At 44.8% G+C, this 21,293-nt stretch overlaps 1 protein-coding gene across 1 annotated transcript in view; it reads right to left on the minus strand.

The window, feature by feature from the left end:
- The window catches only part of LOC8023908 (dystrophin), a 502,903-nt gene that overhangs the window by 332,584 nt on the left and 149,026 nt on the right, over positions 1–21,293 (minus strand). Inside the window, 3 exon segments of the mRNA XM_040499676.2 lie at positions 16,426–16,613; positions 17,672–17,858; positions 17,959–18,129. Coding sequence (XP_040355610.2) covers positions 16,426–16,613; positions 17,672–17,858; positions 17,959–18,129 — 546 coding nt within the window.

A 21,293-nucleotide genomic window follows, 5' to 3' on the forward strand; every position in this document is an offset into this window, starting at 1 on the left:
AACAAACGATTACCCGTAAAAGTGTTAGTGGCATTGATATAGTTCCTGCTCGTATTATGAAAAAAGAAAATTATTATTCTACGAAATATAGCAATTAAGAAACACTGCGTATGGAACTAAATTTTCTGAACTCGAAACAATCCATACCCTATTAATACACAATTACTACAAATACACATTTAAGCAGCCACTAAAAAAGCAAAGGGTCCTGACGAAAATAGAACGTTTCGTTCTGCTAAGGGTTTTCACAAACTACAGTAAAAAGATACGTTTTTTTGTTTTTTTTTAGTTTTATAGTATGTTGCCAGATGGACTTTTGGATTTGCAGTCACTTAGGATTGTTAAGAGAGAGCTGAGAGGGTGGCGCAATAACCTTGATGCATAAGCAAACTTAATACTTAAAACGCTTTTTTTTTTTTTTTTTTGTGCCGGTAGAATGCCGGTACGTTGTTTTGTGTGAGAGTAACAGCACTATTCCTGTCCTTGCAACAGTGTCTCACCCATCCCCGTGTTTTTGCGGGCCCGGGTATTTTATGCCCTCATTTATTATGCAATAAACATGTAACTACAAAGATTTCTTTTCTTGTTGTCATTATTTTGCACTCCAGATGTTTTGGGAAACAACGACAAGTACAAACATAGATAGTGTTTGTTGCAAAAAAAAAAGAAAAAAAAAAAGAAATTCCCGCGTTATGCAACATATAACTCGCACAAACGAAAATATTAATAATGAAAAAAATGTATATATATATAACCGGCATGGTGACGTAGGGCCGAAGGCGTAAGTAAAATGCGATATAGAACCTTCTGTGAAACAACTACATGCAGCGGACGGGTTTATTTCGACGTTTCGGCCGGAGTCCGGCCTTCGACAGGAATCCGGCCAAAACGTCGAAATAAACCCGTCCGTTGTAGTTGGTTCACCGGGCGTTCCTTATCGCGCGCACGCGCGCGCGCACGCACGCACGCACGCACACGCACACACACACACACACACACACACACACACACACACACACACACACACACACACACACATATATACATATATTACAAAAAATCCTTAAAAGATGCACTAATACAGTTTGGGCAGGAGAGTTTACGGCCAAGGGGACATCACATAGGTGGCAAACCTTTGCAATAAGTCGGTTAATTAACTAAACTTCCTTAATTAACTTTTTAATTAGTAAAAATAATCATATGGTTTCAATTAGGAACACGCTGAGCATAATCGAGAACCGCTATATCAGTCAACTTTAGAGGGAAAGGAAAGGAATTTTAGAGGGAAAGGAAGCTCGTGGGAAACTCGGGGGCGCACCAAAATTACCAGTGAAGATGGCGCAAAGCAAGCAGTAGCAAAACGCGGATGATTAGATTATCATCGCGCTCCGCCACCACTACTTTGGCGCCTGCTCTCACGAGTGGTAACTTTGGTGCGCCGTTCCCACCAGCTTCAAGTCGTTCGAAAATTGACTGATATAATGGTTTTCGACTACGCCCAGCATGTTCCTAATTGAAACCATATGATCATTTTTACTAATTAAACGTTAATTAAGGAAGTTTAGCTAATTATACAACTTATCGCCAAGATTAGCCAATCATATGATCTGCCCCTGGCCGTATAGCTCACTTGCCCAAATTGTATTCACCGATGTATGTTTGCAAACAAGCTCGCTGGTGCCCGCTATCGGCAGACTGCTGCACGCCTTCAGATTCCTTCGTTTTTTTTTTTTTTTTTTTTTTTTTTTTTTTACTTTTTTTGGTATTTGTACTAAGTCCTACAAAGCGCGCAGGTTCTTACAAACGTATTACAGCCTACTTCTCTCAAGGCAAATTGTCTTACTCGATCGCAGTGTGTTGCTGAAGAAGAAATGAATACACAACCAGAAGTCTACTGGGGCACCAAATACTGTGGCGCTCTCGTTGTACCAACTCCCACCAAATGCGGTGAATTAGTGCACCTTTTACGGATTTCTTGTGTGTGTGTGTGTGTGTGTGTGTGTGTGTGTGTGTGTGTGTGTGTGTGTGTGTGTGTGTGTGTGTGTGTGTGTGTGTGTGTGTGTGTGTGTGTGTGTGTGTGTATGTGTGTGTGTGTGTGTGTGTGTGTGTGTGTGTGTGTGTGTGTGCGCGTGTGTGTGTGTGTGTGTGTGCGCGCGCGCGCGTGCGCGCGCGTGCGTGCGTGTGTACATATATATATATATATATATATATATATATATATATATATATATATATATATATATATATATATATACACTGTTTGAAATAATTTATGTTCCCGTCTGTCGATCTGCCGAACGTATGAGGCCAGGGGCATTCTCGAGCTGCACCATCGGAGCCTTTTTCCTATCTCAAACCCTTACTGTTAACTGTGGGAATAATATACATTTAATTGAACATGACAACGCATAACCTGTTGTACAGGGGCAGTTATAACGATAACCAAAAGTATAAATACAGCGGGAAAAAAAAACAAAAAAAAAAAACAACAAAACGGCGCGCCATTGTTTGAGAACGTTTACAATCAAACACGGAGACAAGTTTTATTGCGCCCACACAACATGTATTTTGCCCGTTTTCATGTATTACATCTTTAAAAATATATTAAAAGCTGTAACAGCTGAGTTGCTGGAAGCGCACGACAGGGCATACGTCGACCATTGGCGCAGCACGCTTAGACGTCAAATAGAAATAAAACGAACCAAAAAGATTTCGTTAGGGCGGTATAGTAAAGTTACCGCGATCTTGGAAAGTGACAAGGAGTGGTGTGTACAGCCCTCCCCGTACCTGATACATACAAGCACGCGTTGCACGCAACAGGTGTGGGTGCACCAGACCCAGATTTCCAAGAGCGTCGGCGAGGACGCAATGCGGCGCAACGTTCGCGCCGTGCTTCCCCCGGAACTTGGCCCAGCCCGCTTCGGAATTTTCTTGCCCGAGTAGACCATGTTCTACTTCAGAACCGATTAAAATGTCGCTGGATCCTGAAAAGGTAGCGCCATTGTCTTCCCTGCCCGCTAGCCGAACACAAACAGATTCAAACATAAAGACGTCCCAACTTCGCAAAGTGATTGTCTGATCGGTCTCAGTTGCCATAGCAATCGCCATTTCGGTCCATTCAAAGCTTCGAAACGATCGTTCTAAACCAGTCGCGCCAAGATCACTATGGACCATCATTGTACTGAAAGCGTTACTAGCCGACATAAGCGTCTTTAGCACTGTACATGCAATCAACTTATCAATCATGCTTATCTCCACATATATCTGTCTCATACAATGGCATTGCTGTTCTTGCATATTTCAAAAGAGGAAAGTCATTTTTCAACGACACCAAGCACCGACGCCGCAAGTGCTGGCGGTGCAAAGATGTGCGTTGGTTTCGCCGGTTTGTGGATAACACAATCTCTGCATTCAAGAAAGTCTTTATAAAGTAACCTGCTACGAGGATTTCGATTAGCTCACCAAAAATGGGGAGGGCAAGGGGAAACTGCTCGTTCCGTGAACCAAAATGGCGACCATACGGGGAGCTTGACGCTACTTTCCCGGGATCCAGAGGATTTAGTGTCGACAGACACCGACGGAACAACTCTAACCAACGTTAACATTGTTTCGCACGCGAAATTTTAGGGCAGCGAAGATACGCCAGCGTGACGACCGCCGGCGGTCGTCTTAAAATAAAACAGCGCCGAAATTCTAACGACCAAAGTACGTTAATAAAGCGTGGACAGTTGTATACTTAAAAAAAATATAGCCGGTACCGCATCGTTCAGCTGTTTACATAATGATGTGACCAAGATCCACGTGGAACGAAAAGGATACCGTGACATCAAAGGAATTATAACGATAATAAACTCGAACTAGCTAAGTAAATATAAAACGTTTCGTCCGAGGCTTCACTAACTTCTGCTCATTTCAAACAGGTATTAAGATGTCGAGTAAAAAATCTGGTGCCTCCGCTGTAAATGGTCAATTTGGTCAGTGCGGCGGCAGGATCGCTAACCTGGGGATCTTTAAAGTGCATCGTGTTGTTGCGAATAAAGGCTCGACCGTACTTCGGTTAAGCGCCGTTATTCCTTGCAGGGGCACCATCACATTCGCTCTTTCCCTAAAAGGGATCGGACAAACGACGGAGCGATAAACGACGTCTTCCCCTTCTCCCCAAAACGTTCGTTTCCACATTGAGCAGAAAAAAAAAAAAAGGCAAACCAACGAGAAATGCAAACAAGAATCGGACTGGCCGCAGAATAACCAACGCTGCTGACGTCACAAAAAAAGAAAAAAAGAAACGAAACAAGAGGAACGGAATTGGTAAAAGAAAACAGCTAAATAAGGTAATATGGTAGCGTTCGCTTAGACGCTGCTCACGCAAACGCCGCGCGCGTGCGCGGCTCATCCAGATGCGGGAGAGACGCGCGCGCTCGCGCATAAGCAAATTTTCTTCGTCTTCTCATAAAAACGCAAACAGCGGTTGCGGTGCCGGCGCAGGAAAGCGATGCGGGAAACGGGATATATAAAAACAGTAAATATGAAAAAAGGGAAGCAAAAGCCGGAACCTACTGGGACGGCAAGGAATCGGCCTCAAACTGCCTCGCTCCCCAAACATCTCTTCCCTTCACCCACCTCGCCCTCGTAATGGAATATCCCAGGGGAGACGGGGAGGGAAAAGAGGCACGACCCGCACGAGGTGAGACGGAATGGCTGGTTCTACTCGCGTCGTGGGGAAGAGAGGGCGGAGAGCGAGTGCTTACTTTAGACGTTATCCTTGTACCTGATTCGATTTGTCCCGCGTATTATAGACACTTCCGACCAGCGACCCGAGAACGAAGGCGCGCCGGAAGGAAGGCAAAAAGGACACCGAGAAAACCGAGCCACTCGGCAAAGCCAGCGCTGCTCGACGTATAACTGAATTTGAGCACGCGCGGAGCCTTTTTGTTTTCGTATTCTTCATTTCCTCGAACGCGTGCTCCTCCCACCTTCCCCAAAGTCGTATCTTTTTTTTTTCTTTTTTTATTTCGTAGGTTCGCTGATCTGGCCAGCCACGGCATCGCGGCCCTTTATTGACAAGACGCCAGGCTGCTTCAGTTAACCTTTTCCCCCAACCTCTTCCCCGTGATTTCCTCCCTCCGCCCTTCTTCCGCATTCTCGCGTCTCTTCCTTCCTCCTGTCCCGAAAATGAAACGCTTGTTGATTCCGCTTCGTCGTTGTACAAAACAAAAAGAAAAAAAAAACCGACAGAGGCGGACACATATTTTATTATTGATGCTTTATTTATCGTTCCCTCGAGACCCGAAGACACGACACTAAACAAGCAAAAACAGACAACGGGGGACGGAAAGCGGGGACAACGCAGAAATCAATTGGAATTGTAAACGAGCCACCGAATTCGTGCGCAACTTTTCCGCGGTGCCCTTTCGATTATTCCGTATCGCTCTCGGCAAAGGCTATAAACACCAAACGAACACCCGGTGGGATTTCAAAACGAAACTCAAAAGTCACGCAACGAGTGGAAGAGACTGGGGAAACGAGGCCACAAGGGGAATCCCCAAACTCATATAAATTTACGCCCCCCCCCCCCTTACCAAAAAAAAGTAATGTAGATATTAAATAGTATAAACAGCATTGTCGACCTACTCCAGGAACTCGTCAATGGCCGACGGCACGAGATGACAAGGCGAAGGGGAGGCTACACACGTCGCAAAGCGAAAGAACGAACGTGGAAGACAGGGGCAGCGTCATTACGTGTTCGTACCTTACACCGACCATAGGAAGGGGGGAAAGGGGGGGGGGGGGGGGCGCGCTATAGTTCAACGAAGACGCTGCCCCGGGAAGGGGGGGGGGGGGGGGGGGGGGGGGAGCAGCCACCTTCACAAAAGAAAAGAAACGAAAAAAAAAAAACACGATGAATACCAAATAGCATCTCTTATTACCGGTCCGATATTCACGGCAACTTTAAACGAAAATTGAAATATAAAAATTCCGTTCGGGAAATGAGTCAAGCATGTCGGATAATAATCGTAAATGATCATCGCACGTTTGTATTTTGAACGACTGGCTATATGTGTCGTTCCAAACGGTGCACTCGAGCAAGCGCTCGAAGAGAAGCAAACGGAGAGCGCAATGCGTCATGGAAAATCCGACGCAAAAAGAAATGATTTACAGCCATTGTGACGTAGCAAGTCTGGCGTGGTTATGAGCTTTGCCGCTGTTGGCGTTGCTGTGGCGTCGACGCGTTACAAACGAGCCGTTCGAAGTACCCGTGGGGTGACGAGCGTCGTGCGCGTCGTGTTCGTCTGGCCCATTCTCCCCCTGGAAGGTTAGCCCGTCGCTCAAAACTCGGAAGAAAATTACTTCTCCCACACCGTTCACCCCTAAGCTGACAGTGCAATAGAAGCTATACGCTTGCCGGACCAATCAGCCGCCTCCCTTTCATCACCTGACCGCATTCTCTGCGCGTGGGTATGCGCGAGGGAGCGTGATCACGTGGCAAGTGTGTAGCTGGCCCACCGAGCACGTAGCTTCCACAGCACAGTCAGTTTAGGGGTGAACGGGGTTTTGAGCAAGGGGCTAATCTTGTAGGAGGAGAATGGCGGAGTCCAGGGGCACAAACGAGGGTCCGAACTAGAGGGGAGTCCCTTTTTTCCGTCTTCTTGGACTGTTTGGTACAATGCGCGATTTGTGAGTTGAGCAGGAAAGCTAAGGAAAAAGTTGAAAAATCGTTTCATGACTGCTTTGAACAGTTGAGCGGCAGGCACTGCTCCGATGTCTGGTGCGGCTAATAGTGGTGCAAAACTATCGATAGTACTATCGATAGTATAGATAGTCGCCGGAAATCTGACTACCGATACTAATAAAACTATCAACAATGTCGCAGAACAATCCATTGTCGACTATCCAAAAACTATCGATAGTACTATCGATAGTCGACTATCAAAAACTATCGATAGTACTATCGATAGTCGACTATCGATAGTTCTGCGACACTATCGATAGTTTTGGAAACTATCGATAGTCGATTTATCGATATTTTTGCATCACTAGCGGCTACGTAACGGTTCTCGAGTCATGACTACGTAGCAAGATCCCTAACGTTGCTAGATTACCTCCCAAATAGGCTTCATAGGCATCCACCAGGTGCACATTGAAGATCGTTTAATTAACTTTAAATTTAGTTTTCTTCTGCCTTTAAACGAAAGACTGGTGATTTTGAAGTTAGGCTGCAATATGCAACACATTAAAGCTTAAAAATGAGCGCTGCAATTTCGTTTCCATACCTCTTTAGGTATTGACAATGATTATACGAGTACGAAAAATGAAAGACGTTTACAATTCTCTGCAATGCCGAGTTAGAGCGCAGCTCTTGAGGACGATGAGGGGAGGGTACGGAGAGGAGAGTATGCCCCTCCTCCTCTCCTGCTCCCCTCCCATTTAGCGGGAAATTTGGCGATTTCCCGCTAAATTTTGAGAAAATTTCCCAGCTAAATTTAGCGGGAAATTTTTAAGCTAAATTTAGCGGGGAGATTTTTCCATAAAATTTAGCGGGAAAATTTCTCGCTAAATTTAGCGGTAACATTTCCCCGCTAACTTTAGCAGGGAAACGTCCCATAATGCAACGCGCACGGTTACACCGACGTCGACGGCGACGCCGCTCAAGCCGGAAACAGGCGCCTAAGAGCTGAGCTCTAAAAGTAAATCTTTATTGCACAGCAAAGCATGGTCTCAAAAAAATATTTCGCCTTCATCGCGTCTTTGCTTTAACTTGCGCGAGCGTGCATGTGCATGTGTGTGTGTGTGTGTGTGCGTGTGCCTGTGTGTGTGCGTCTGTGCGTCTGTGTGCGTGTGTGTGTGTGTGTGTGTGTGTGTGTGTGTGTGTGTGTGTGTGTGTGTGTGTGTGTGTGTGTGTGTGTGTGTGTGTGTGTGTGTGTGTGTGTGTGTGTGTGTGTGTGTGTGTGTGTGTGTGTGTGTGTGTGTGTGTTTTTGTACATGTTTAGTGAAGCGTTGACGGCGTGGTTATGACGTCTGGACAGAAAGTATCTCTCATGGCATTTTGCATATATCGCCGCATCAACATTCCGGTCCGGCAGAAAAAAAAATCAGAAGTCCGTACACGGTGAAGCAGCCGCTCGCCACGAACCATGGGACAAGTTGGCTCGAAATTCGCGAGGTGGAAACTACGTCGGCGGAGAGCGCGAACACGAGGCTGTTGTTAAAAAGACGAACCAAACGCGCCAAAACACTTTTCAACGCTAGCGAAGCAAAAGTAGCAGCCCGAACGAGACATTCTTTATTCCGGAGTTCTTCTCGCGCTGTCGTCAAGCGAATACAGCCGAAAGACGTTTGAAAAGAGAGAAAGAGAGACACAGAAAGAACGGTCGCCTGACATCTCGAAACAGAGTTTACGTCAACGAAACAAACAAAGATACACAAATTAAACAAAGAACAAAAACAACAAGCATAATTCCAACGGCTCGAGCGAGTGCTAGCAGCGTTTCCTCGCAGCACTTCACTGCGGTCCGGGCAGAAAACAAGCAAATGAAGGAAAAAGCGCGTCGCGCGCAGTTTTGCCAAGAATGCCCCTCCACAAAGGCGCTCGTTTACGAAGTACGCGTTTGCATGCCGTAAGCATCGTTCTCGCAATGCGCCTGGGGATGAAAACGACGAGGGGGGCTTAAAACGGCCGGAAATAAAGGAAGGGCAAGAAAGCATGGGAAGAAGGAAGCGTACAACGCGCGCTTCGACAGGGGAAAAAAAATAACCTTAAGGAATAAAGAATCCTCTTATATTCAAGACGTCCCGACGCAACGAGCGGTCTGCGTGCTTTATCGACATTAAAGGGTTGCGGTATACTCGCTCATTTTGCTGCTCGCTCGATCGTTCGCCGCTTGATCCCATTCCGATCTCGGGAGGGAGATTATTCAGTTATACGGCCAACTTCGAGGATATTGTCGACCGCATTCGGAAGACTGGTGGAAAAACTCGGTGAAGAGATGGCCGCCCGACAACATCGTCGTCGTTCCATGAGCGATAGGAACAAAGGATGCTTCACAAATGTCTGGAGTTAAAACCGGAAGTTAGAAAGTCATCCTAAAAGCAAGAGTGGGAGTGCTGTGCCCGTTGCCGAAAAGAAGTAACAAAGTAGCGTTACTGGTTACTTCGCAAAAACCTAACGCGTGACCGAAATTGGGTTACCGTCCTGCAAACGTAATGAAATACCGTTACTTTCTAAATCTAATGTATGTTACTATTGCGTTAAAGATTACCGTCTTCTAGAAGCGATGGGAAGCGGATACAAACTCTGACAACAATGTCATTTCACAATATTTTGTACATATAGTATCAAATTTCTAGAAATCAGCAAGGTCCAGTGGCGCGTTGGCCCTCTAAATGTACCGAAAACGTGACTAATTACGATCAAAAGTAAACTGTCCATAAAAAGCAAAATTCGATAAACAACACCGTAAAATAGCAAAAATACTTAACTCGTTAGTCATTTCGGACAGTAACGAGAATGTTAGTACGCTACTGAAAAAAAAAACGCAACTCGTTACCAGTAATGTTGTTACTTGTAACGCGTTTCTTCTAACACTGCATCAGAGTGACTGCGTTTCGCGAGAAAACATAGTTTAAGCTAAGTCTCTTGGTGAAACGTGCGCTGGCGCTCTCAAACTCTTCCAACTTCCACGATCTTTGTGTTCTGAACTGAACAAGCTAAATTAGAATCCCCGTCGACGCACCGCCGCTCCGATTCGGTATGAACGGATGCACTGCCCAGTTTCGGCCGGCACTGTAGAAGTACCACGCGTCGGCAATTGCAGGCTTCCTCACAAAGGCCCAAAAGAAAAAAAAGAAAAAGACGAAACGAAACTAGAACTGCGAAGGCCGGAGCGGGTCGGCGCCAGCTCGGAGGGACTTCCGAACCCCTGCGAAAGCAAACTGACAGTCCAAAAGAGAAATCCGCGCGAACACGATAGAGAGCCAGACTCATTTCCGCTTCTGCCGCGCGCGCCGAACGTAATCGCCAAACCAGCGTTTCGCCTAACTCTTCCTATGCTCTAACGTTCCCACGATGCTCACTACATTCTGCTACGAGTTGGATTCGCATCGCCCAGCGTGTGCCACACGTCAGCATAATCGCCGAACCAGCTACACTGCGCGACTCGCGGGTTCTACGTGCTGCTCATTGTTAAAGACATGTACACACTTAACTTTTTTACACCCTTTAAGGGTGCTACAGCACCCTTTAGGGGTGCTGCGGGGGGTTTGCACCCTTCACTTAGCCGTCTAGCACCCTTTTTCTTGCAGGGTTAGCACCCCTCACGACGAGCGCGAGGGTGCTTTTGCGCGAGCACCCTTCCGATTCATTGTGAGGGGTGCTGAGAGCTGGAAGGGTGTTGGAACGGTGCTCAGTTATTGGGTCAAGGGTGTTCTTTATTTTTAACAGCATAATTTAGAAAAAAAAGGAAGCGATAGATATCTGTATGTCGTCTTCAGTTTATATAACTAGGCTCAGCGTACATTAAATGAATTGATGAACCACAGTATATTTTTTTATTCATTTTATTTTTATTTATGGCTAATCAACCAAAATCTGTATACTCCGAAAATCCGATCGGCATCTATTTCAAATTACGACCAGCAAAAATAAAGCTCAATCAATCAATCAATCAACTAGTATTTACTGCAGAGTTAAGAATCACTGGATTTCACGCTGGCATAGTTCAATAATAACAATAAAAATAAAATCATTTATTGTTTTTTGCAGTGCTTGCTAGTTTTTCAAAATATTCGTTTTTCAGGCACATGTAGCGCATTATATACTTGTGGCAAAATATTGAAATTATCCTCAAAAGAAAGAGCATAATTGGTGCTTTACGGTGATATAAATATCATAAAAATATGTTGATTAGGTCACACAGCACAGCTTGCTGAACTTCGTCAAATATCGTCACAGAGAGGCGGTTTGACATATAAAAAAAAATCATTAAGAATGTTATGACCTAGACGCTTAATTAGCATGAAAAAGCCTATGTCTAGAGTGTTCCCAAAAAGTTATATTGATGTAGCGTAAAAAGTAGGGAAAAGGAATGGGGTGAAATATGGCACCTCCGATAGGCTGGAAAAACATCAATTTCCACCTTGACCGCTTCAACGGTCCATAACTTGAGAACAAAAAATTCGACGAAATAACCGTTTGCGTCTTCTTTTATTATAGGAATTGCCCCAAAACATATATTTTTTTCGTCAAAATTAAAAATTCGGCCCTAAATCCGTGCCTGAGTTGAGATGAAATCACCCATACATATATATATAAACGCATATTTGTTTAATTTAGGCAAAATCCAAATATGGGGTCACATGAGGACCACCCGTATTTTTTCAGAGTGAACATGTGCAGGCAGTGCCATATTTCATATATGCGACATTCCCGACTCCAATATCGTGCATTTCTCGTTCTCCGGTTTCAAACTATACCAAAAGGTTGCACCAGTTTTAGTTGTCCAAATTATACACACCGCCTGGATGGCGCAAACCGCCACCCCATTAAAAAAGTTCAGCCGTATTCGTCCATCGACCCATTCGTCTATCTCTTCCACATTGCAGCGGCTCAGAAGTACCGCTTTTTTTTTCTTTTAATTTCAAATATGCACCCGCCTCATTAATACATTTTTCCCGCCATGATATCTTCTTAAGCTCCCAACACATTGACGAACGATTCCCTTAGTCCGCTGGTAACCATGAAACAAATTTCTACTTTCAAGTCTCCTCCATTAAAGGGGCCCTGCAAGGACTTTTCTTACCTGTTTTTAATTTGCACCGAACCTGAGCGAACTAAACGTTGTAACTTAATGAAACTTATCTTTTCTCGAATTTCGATTTGTTTTAAAAGATATAGGCAAACTAAAATTACAAAAACGAGCAAAAAATAACCTCCTTCATGACGTCCTTGGTCGCTTGGGTGGCCGTGAACTAGAGGAGGGGTAGTGAGCTCAGCGAGCGCTCACGGCTCCCGCACTCTCGTGTCGACAGCCTGAGAGGGCGCCACTAAAGCATGTTTTGGATAGGTTGTATGAAGCGGGCGGCCAGGGCGGCTCGCATTGCATTTTCTGCGCGATTAAACACCAACTCGGCATGAAACTTCATTGGCCACAAACGACAGCAAACACGGGGTAAAGATCAGTTCAGAACGGGAGCCACTTCGCGCTGCCATACCGCCAAACGGCCAAACCGCAAGCCAAACCTGCTCGCCGAAGGCCTTCGGAACGCTTGGAACCGGTCGGATCCTCCAATCTGTACGACCGCCGCGCCGCTGCGTACATCCGGGACCTTTCTACGCTCGCCGCTTGTCGGCGCCTGATCCCACACCTTTCTAGTATGCGCCGCCTTTTGCATCACTTGGTGGCGGGTACGTCGGCGGGTCCTTTCTTGTTTCCGTACATTCTAAACTGCATTTGTTTCTTTTCTGGTCTAATATACTGAACAAAGACTACTTTTATAAATAATTGAAACGGTTCGCGCCACTTATATTTTGTATTTCGATTAAAAAGAAGCTTTTAGCGGCTCTGACCAGTACCCAGGAACAAAGACTTCACATATCGCGCGCTTTACTGAACAAAGAGAACAGACTACTTTATACTGAATATACTGAACAAAGGCTACTTTATACTGAATGTACTGAACAAAGACTACTTTTATAAATAATTGAAACGGCTTCGCGCCACTTATATTTTGTATCTCGAAAAAAAAAAAAAAAAAAAAGCTTTTAGCAGCTCTGACCATTAGTAAGGCCAGGACCAAAGACTTCATATAACTTCACATATCGCGCGCTTTCGGCACCGCGGGTCGCCTCCGTAGGTAATAATAATAATAATAAATCGTTTATTGAACAATTCTTGAACATAATTTTGATCGAAGGCCCTCACAAGTAAGCGAGGGCTTGTGTGCGGGACCGTGGCAACCCAACAGTGTGCTCAAAATAATTAAAACAATGCTGACACTAACATTTTTGCCAAGAACAGGCTTTGCATTAACACAGGCAAATTGGACAGCAAATGAAGGAACAGTATGTATACACCTAAACATGACGAGAGCACCACTCCTTTAATTTCTGTTTCGCGTCTTTCAGAGACGGCAGGTGGATGAGTTTTCCGCGTTGTCCGGGTAAAATATGACGCACTGATATTCTCTCTCCGTGCCCGCTGGCTTGCCCGAACCCCAAGAGACGTGGAAACCGCAAAAAAGGTAGACGCTTAATATGATTGCAGGGCCCCTTTAAAGAGACCGTGAAACAAGCCGCCAATCAGGAAACCGCATCACCCTTCTCGTGTGATTATCATGTTATGTCGTCGCATACGAGACGTCGTGTTCCAAAACGGCTACTGGCTGCTGTAATTTCTCTTTTTTTTTTTTTTTTTACTTTCTGCCGTGTGCTTTTTTTTATAGGCTTACGTTTTCTTTTAGCTTAACCACTGGTTTGCCTTACTAAGCGGATTATCCCTCGACCACAGATAATTCTTTCCTTGTCTTTTCTTACGGAATGAAGTCGCGCTATCGGTAAAGCAAAACAAAAAGGTGTGTGTGTGTGTGTGTGTGGGGGGGGGGGGGGTAAAGGAAGTAAAAAAAATTAACTTTTCCTTCTTTTTCTTTATTTTTTTTTTTCAGAAGTTTGTGCAAACAGTAACTCATTCCCAGCATGCTTCAAGAACGTGAACTGTTACTCTGGGCACTAATTGGCCAAGTGAAAAAAAAAAACAATATTTTGCAGATACATAACATTGCTTACGTGTAGGAGTGCGAAAGCAATCCTACAAGCAGCGCGCCACGTCTTCCTTTTGCACAGGCGCGGCACCCCCGCCGGCTCCACGGCTTCCGTGAGGATGCATCTGCGTTGCTGTGCTTTTCTTTGTGTTTTATTTTTGAATGGGAATTCAGGTGCCATTTCGCTCAGCCAATGGGAATTTAGGTGCCGTATTTCGCCGCTACAAACAACGGCTACTGACAACGCCGGCTTCGCTCCATGGGAGAGTTAATGCTTTCGCACAAAAAAAGTGTTTCGTGGTCCCTCCAATATTGAATTCTAAAAGCAGATACTAGAGATCATACATGCCCGCTTGAAGAGGGACCTACTGTATTCTGCCGAAATGTGTATTTCCCATAGAATATGTCATTACCATCTCTGATGAACGCTTGCCGAAAACCTTGAAACGCCACGAAAACTTCAAAAATTACGCGACCAATTCAAGCGTCACACTGAGCACCAGCCTTTCCAACAAGGGTGCTTCACCACTACAGTAGTGTCGTGAAGGTGAAGCCCGCTTTCAAAACACAAACGCTTTTTTTTTTCTTAAATTTCTAAGTACCGTTTTTTATTAATTAATTTTTTTGCTGCAAGGCCCGTGACTTTTGTGCCAATCTATTTTAAAGTTTTTCCAAACAAAAATATAACTCCGCCACAAAAATCGTACCAGGTCGGAACGCAAATAAAATTATAATGCCGAGGTAAAAAAGCCGTGAGACTCGTTACACACCCTACACCACACGACGTAGCCCATACTATGACACGCACCAGTACACTTGGAACGGTCGCTCGAACCGCTCCCCCCTCGGGTCTTGCCGCATTTATTTTTTTTTTTTTTTTATTTTTTTTTTTTTTTAAGTATAGCAGTCGACTAACGACGTATATATCGGCTTGAACCACAATGTAAAGTAAGAAAAAACAAGAAATCCCATTTCCCATCACAGGGGATTGCATTTTGTAATTGCTTCGCGTTAATTAAGTCCAAGCGCAAAGTGCCAGCGATGTTCCGACTGCGATGGGAAGACGTGGGGGTGCAATATTACCCGACAAACTGATCATTTTCAGCCGAACGACACGGAGTGGGATTACTAGATCGTCAATAAAATATCGCCGGCGATAAATTGAGCGGATGAAGTAATGACGACAACGGCCAGCATGGAAAGAGCGAATGATGACTTGCGAGGTATGTTTACACGTCACTTCAATATGGTAGCTTGAATTCCCCGCATCACGTTGACAACAACAGTTTCCTTCGGAAGTAATGAACCAGTGTTCATTTTTTGAAAGTGACGTGTTTGCTAACAAAACGCTCATTCCAATACCGGAGCAAATGAAATAAAACCAGTTTGGGACAGTAGGCACCGGGCATAGTGCTACAAACAACAGCTGTTCTCCAACGCTCTGGGTAAGGACGCGGACAAAACGACAGTGGCGCCATCTTCAGCCCCTGTTTGCAAACAGGCATTCACCTGATTCATGACCACACAAAGACGCGTATTCACAGCTGCATATAAGGAATGCTTGACGCTCAAAGACATGCCGTCACAACAATGATGTAAAGGATCTCATACACAAATCTGCGTAGCGTCATAGCTTCTCAAAGAAATCTCGCCTCGGTACCAAAACTTCCCCCTTCTAGTACACTCTAGACAGATGACCAAACCATGTTAGCCTCTAAAAAGCGAACATAATCTTTCGTCAGGACTACTCTTGCTTTTAATGGGCCAGTGTGCGCCAAACATTTAACAACAAGCGTGAAGGAAGCGGACTTTACTTGAAACATAAAGCCTCCACTTTAACTGGGTTACAGAACTGACTTCATTCGGTTTGTACAGGCAAAAGACGTTTTAGCAGACACAAATAATTTTTTGTTCATCCAACCGCAAAAATTCCGTACCTCAGCGTCAAATTAATGTTCACATGAAAAAAAAACAAAAAAACTGCTACTCAAATGTAGTGAGAATGTCATAAACAAGTAATATGCATACACAACAGTTAGTGCTCTACGTTATTTATTTACAGTGCAAATCTCTGAAGAACTGAGATGCTTGTATGCACAGCATCTATAACTCATGTAGACTGTGATCAGCAATACCAGGCTTTTAAGTATGATAATTAGGTGCTATGTCAGCAAGAGCTGATGCAATTTTCACTCTATATTCTCTTGAGAAAATCACGAGAGCAGTCTTTTCCAATTTGCATACTTAATTACTGCTCCAGGCAACGGACGTCCAACGCAACGCTCAATTACGGGCGCTGGTGCAACGCCCGTTTTGCTAATTCGTAAAGAAAGAAAACTATAAAAAAATCTAAATACAACGTACTACTCCCACTACTACTCCTACAAGAAAAAAAAAGAATGGTGGAAGACTTCATATAAGCTGAACTATGGTGATATGCAGAGACACACCGACGATCGTACGAAACAAACAGATATAAGCATCTTAAAGACATCACAGGTGCACTGTGCGCACGTCAAAACATGTAACAAACTTGTACAGCGAAAAAAAGATGCATGCAAGAGGCTCAACAGAAACACGCAAAGGGCATGCACCACGGATGCAAAAAACTGAAAGAGAAATCATTTCGGCGGTCGTGCGGAGCGCTCCGGGCTTCAAAGAGGAAGGCCTTACCTTGAGGTGATCGATGGCTGCGTTAAGGGACTGCTCGTCGCCATAGTCCACTTTGAGGGATGCCAGGGCAGAGTCGTGGGTCTTGAGCCATTTCTCCAGCTCGCCGGCAAGGTCATTCCAGTGCTTTGTGTAGCCAGACAAAGGCACGATGCACGGTGAAGATGCTGAGTATGTGACACTGTCAAAATCTGCAACCAAAAAGGCAGAACGCCGTTTTTGAGACATCACTCCGAGAACCCCTTGCTCTCGAAGCACGATGCTGACATCACCAAAACTTTGGATGGAAATTAGTATCTTGCCCCAAGGGGTGTCAAAAGCAATGAGGTTGAAAGCCGAAATAAAAATATTTAGAACATGCAGGATCGCCAGGCTGTTACTACTGGGTGTTACAGGCTCCATTTCACTGGATGTGTGAGGATAGTAAGAACTGCACTACAAATCTAAGTTTTGCATTGTACTACTGTTTTTGATTAGCTAAATTATCTGGCAACTAATTGGAGCAGCCGGCGCCATTCAAGGCTGCCAAATTCTCCATAGCACCATCTATTTTATTCCTCTTCTTCTGGCAACTGATGGTGCATTAGTTTAAATTAGTGTTTTTTTACACACTGAAAGAGCCATAGCATGAAAGCAAGTTATAGTTTTTATATATTTTAAATATAGAAACAATGTGTCACATACAATCGAATCTCCCTCTAGTAGCCAGTTTATCCCTGTCAGTATATTAGAAGGACACTTCAATTTTACTTCAGAATATCTATATGTCCACTATATCAGTCTACACTATAGAAAAGTTTTACTACTTTGTAACAAATCTGATACAAGATTCAAGGTTGTATCTTGTAATTACCTATACATGTGCATTTATCTGCACAACTGATATTCTCAAGAGTTGCAACAACAACAAAGGCCTAGACTTTGCAAAGGGCTTTCAATGCTGCAGAGATAGAAAGAGTTGTGCAACAGAGCCTTTATTCTTGTCATAAGGTCATTAGAGTCCCTACAGTCATACATACTTGATGTAAGACAGAGTCATTAACTCATTTACTAGGCAGACAACCACTTCCTCCAAAAACCAGAAATGTTTGTTTGGTAAAAAATATGTTGCCAATGAAAGAATAACAAGCCTTGCATTGCCCTAGTAGAAATGTGGTCATTGATATGAAATATGGTTGCATACCAGTTCAATTTACTACATACGTCAAGAGAATACGACAGTCAGTCGCAAAACCAAGGGAGTGCGTACCTATGACAAGTGACAGTGGCGGGCCAATCCTCGAAACGATCTGCTGGACGGCCTCCCAGGACTCCTTCAGGTGGTTCAGCTTGTTCCTCGACGATGGCAGCAACGGAAGAGTCTTCTCGATGTCAGCCGCCTTTGCTTCAATCTCTTGAATCGAATTACCGTGTCTGAGCAGAGTGTCCTCAGCAACCTGTGGGAAAAAAAAAACAATGTAATGACGCCATGAAGAAAGAAAACAATGACGCTGCGTAAAATTAAGACAATGTTGATTCTTTCTTGGGGGAGCTTACTTTGACTTCGGGAGGTTCGTCCCCAAGTAACTTGGCAGCCAGGAGCTTCTCCACGTCCCTGCGCGTTTCACTCAGCCTCTGCTGCTCAGCCACAATCTCCTCCTCAAAGATTGTCAGCTGCGGAATGTGCGACTCCATCCTCTTGCGCAAGTCTGGCAACTCGACGCTGGCCTGCAATCGTGAAACACGAAACAATATACAGTGTAGACCGCATATAACGTATATCTCGGGAGTCGCGGAAATCAGCACTATAAGCGGTACCGCGCTATAACCAAAACAACGATTTTTCAGGCCAAAATACATGCCATGAGACAACTCACCTTTGTAAAACAATTTATTTTATGTTAGATGAAAAATAAAGCTTAGTTTGAGGACAGTCTTTATTTCACCAGACTAGTACAGTTCTGTCTCAACTGTGCCACACATCTTGAAAGAAATGAGCGGCTTTTGCCTGGCGCAGCCTTTTAACGGCGTCGCGGGTTGCGGACGGACATTGCGAGCGTTCAGGATTGCTAACCCTAATCACTTTTCTCCGGAGATGAAAACGCGTGAAAATTTGCACCCTTCATACGGTACGCGCCAGTAGTACCTTGAACTTAAGCACACGCATGAAATGCGCCAAATAAGAAATCCGGGCGATGTTCGAGGACACAAATGCTTAGAAAGCGCCACTGTAGTCGAAGTAAACAAACATGACGACACGGGCGTTTTTGCCGTCTTGAGAGCGCCGCCGCGGCATCGCCGCACGAGTAGGTGGATCTTCCCTTCTAGTACGTGCTGGGTTGTCATAGCGACACACAATGAAAATTCACAGTCAAGGATAGCGCTTTTACGCAGAACGATGAGATGAACGCCGTCTACGATGATGATCACAACCGACACCATGTTTGCGGATAGAAGCAGCCGGCCCGCGACCGGCATGCAACGCGCGCAAACACTTCTCCTCGACCTGCAAAATGGTCTGTCGTTGCTGCTGTTCGTTTCTTTGTTTGCAACGCAGCGGAGGGACGCACGCACGTGAACGACACATGCGTGCGTCCCTCCGTCGCTACGGCAACTGCAGCGTCTCTCACCGCTTCTCCCCGCGAGTGCCCCTTGCGGCTCGCGCCGTCAGCGCCGTTATCTACTGTCGCACAGGGAAGCGTGCTCGCAGCTCCGGTCGTCGGTGCGGTCGGCGGGCTGTGCCAAAAACCGCACTATAACCGGTATTTTTACTTTTCCTTTTCCCTCACGTAATGAACGCATTTTCAATTTTCGGTTCCAAGAGTCTCAAATTGCGTGCAAATTAGCTAGCCACCAAGCCAATTTTCTTTTGACGCCAAGCAGTCAGGCCAAGTCAAGCCAAGCCAAGCCAAGCCACTCTCGCAATGGCTGCAAGCGACCGCAAGTGCATAGTTGCGGAAGTGATCAACTGTAAAACCGAGCGGCGCGCACACTTGACGAAGCTTGGGTCTAGGAATTGCCCAGCACCGGACATTCTTCGCCTATTGAATGCACTGATGTCAACAAACATGCCGTGATCTTTGGTCCACTTAAAGAGTGACGACCAGTTCACGCTTTCCCCTTTTCCCCCGCTTCCTCCTCTCCCCCTTTTTCCGCTGTCTACCATTGCCTGTTTCCTCCTCCCCCATGGTGAGGAGGATCTTCTGCCTTGCAGAATCTTGAGTCTGGTCATCGGCCTTTAAGGACGAGTGAAAGTGGTTAGGCCTAAGAATGGTTGCGTTGCCCTCCGCGCTGAGTGAGCTTCGTAGGGGTTTTTTCCTTTGGCAAAAGGCATGCCGAAAGAGCCCTAAAAAGGTTTGCAATTTAAAAAGCATGGCTACTGTGGCGTGCCCTCGACCAGTCGTGGGTGCACCTCCATCAGTGGGGACGTGGCACAGTACGTTGCCGTGTCATATAGCAACCTAATATGACATTCACACGAGGTGTGTAAATGGAAAAACTTTACCCCGCTTCATGAATGCCCCGCCCCCCAAATATGTGTAAATTTTTCGGGAAAATAAGTGTGTTCATTATGTGAGTAAATATGGTACGAGTACTGTGCAAACAAAGTAAATCCTTTTTAAGTTTTTTTTCTTTTTCGGTCACTTTAGTTCAGTCTTGGGATGTAACTACTTACTAGTAACACATTACCATTTACTTTTTTCAGTAACTTGTGACTGCAGCTCATTACTGCTTAGTGAAAATAACTTGTAACTATAACAAGGTTACTATCCTTTGAAAGTAACTGTAAAGAGTAACACCGTTAGTTACTTCTCAGATTTATGTGCAAACATATTGCAAACACAGCCACCAAATTGTCTTGCAACTCGTGAGAGAGTCCTGATATGGGAAGGGCACAGCAAATACTGCTGCAGAAACCGTCTGGAGCACTAGGGGCAAAAAAGAAAAAGAAAAATAATCTGAATTTGGGTGACCCCGCTTGGTGAAGCTGGTCCCGCCAACTGAGAGGTTGAGGACATTTGTGTCCCTGGCACGAAGAGCGGCATCTCTAAAGCATTTCTTTTTTCTTCGTCCGGCAAAGGGAGCCAGTGCTTTTTGCGGAAAACCATTTTTGGTGATTGTCGCCCCAAATGCCCGCAGGCATACAGCACAACCGATTTTCCAAACCTCGTCTTTTTGCAGCCAAGGATATGTTTCCTTCCCCCCTAATTTGAATCTTACAACTCACAGTTGCCCTCTTGCGGGGTCTCGACTTAAGCCCTATTTGCTCTCACTTCCCTTTTTTTGCAACCCGATCACCCACTTGTCCCCCATTGCTCTGCTTCTTGGGTCCCGTCAATTGAGAATGGGTATTCGCTCGAAACATGCATGTTATTCTGCTTGTTTGTGTTTTATTGATAGTGAAAGACCGTTGTTGTGGGCTTTAGCTGAGCAAATTTATTCATTGTTTGTGAATGGGGCCAGCTGAACATGAAAAACACACAGAGAAAAAATATAACATTCGCACTGCTAGACTAGCAACATTTAATGATGCCTCTCTTTTTTTCCTGCTAATCCTCGAATTCGGTTTTCTTTTTCTTTACACTAACTTAGATTTTTTAATTCTTTATATGACAAAAACAAAACAACAAAAAAAGCCATTCTGGAAATACTAGAAAATAACCAGCTAGGCAGTCTTGTCACAAAAGTTAAAGGATCGAAGAATAACCAATTGTCAGTCTTTTCTCAGACAAGACACATAAAGAGGGAATTCTGTTCCGGGCAATTGTATCAGAAAGAAAGGCTTGGCAAGCACAAATGTCAACATTTCTGGCCAAAGAACTGTCCCAAACGCAGGTACAAGACCCTTTCAAGCTTCCAAACTCAGAAAGTGTGATTTCCTTTTTGCAGGA

Source organism: Ixodes scapularis, unplaced genomic scaffold (genome assembly GCF_016920785.2).
Source record: "Ixodes scapularis isolate PalLabHiFi unplaced genomic scaffold, ASM1692078v2 PGA_scaffold2__306_contigs__length_199485367, whole genome shotgun sequence".
NCBI classification, from domain to species: Eukaryota; Metazoa; Arthropoda; class Arachnida; order Ixodida; family Ixodidae; genus Ixodes; species Ixodes scapularis.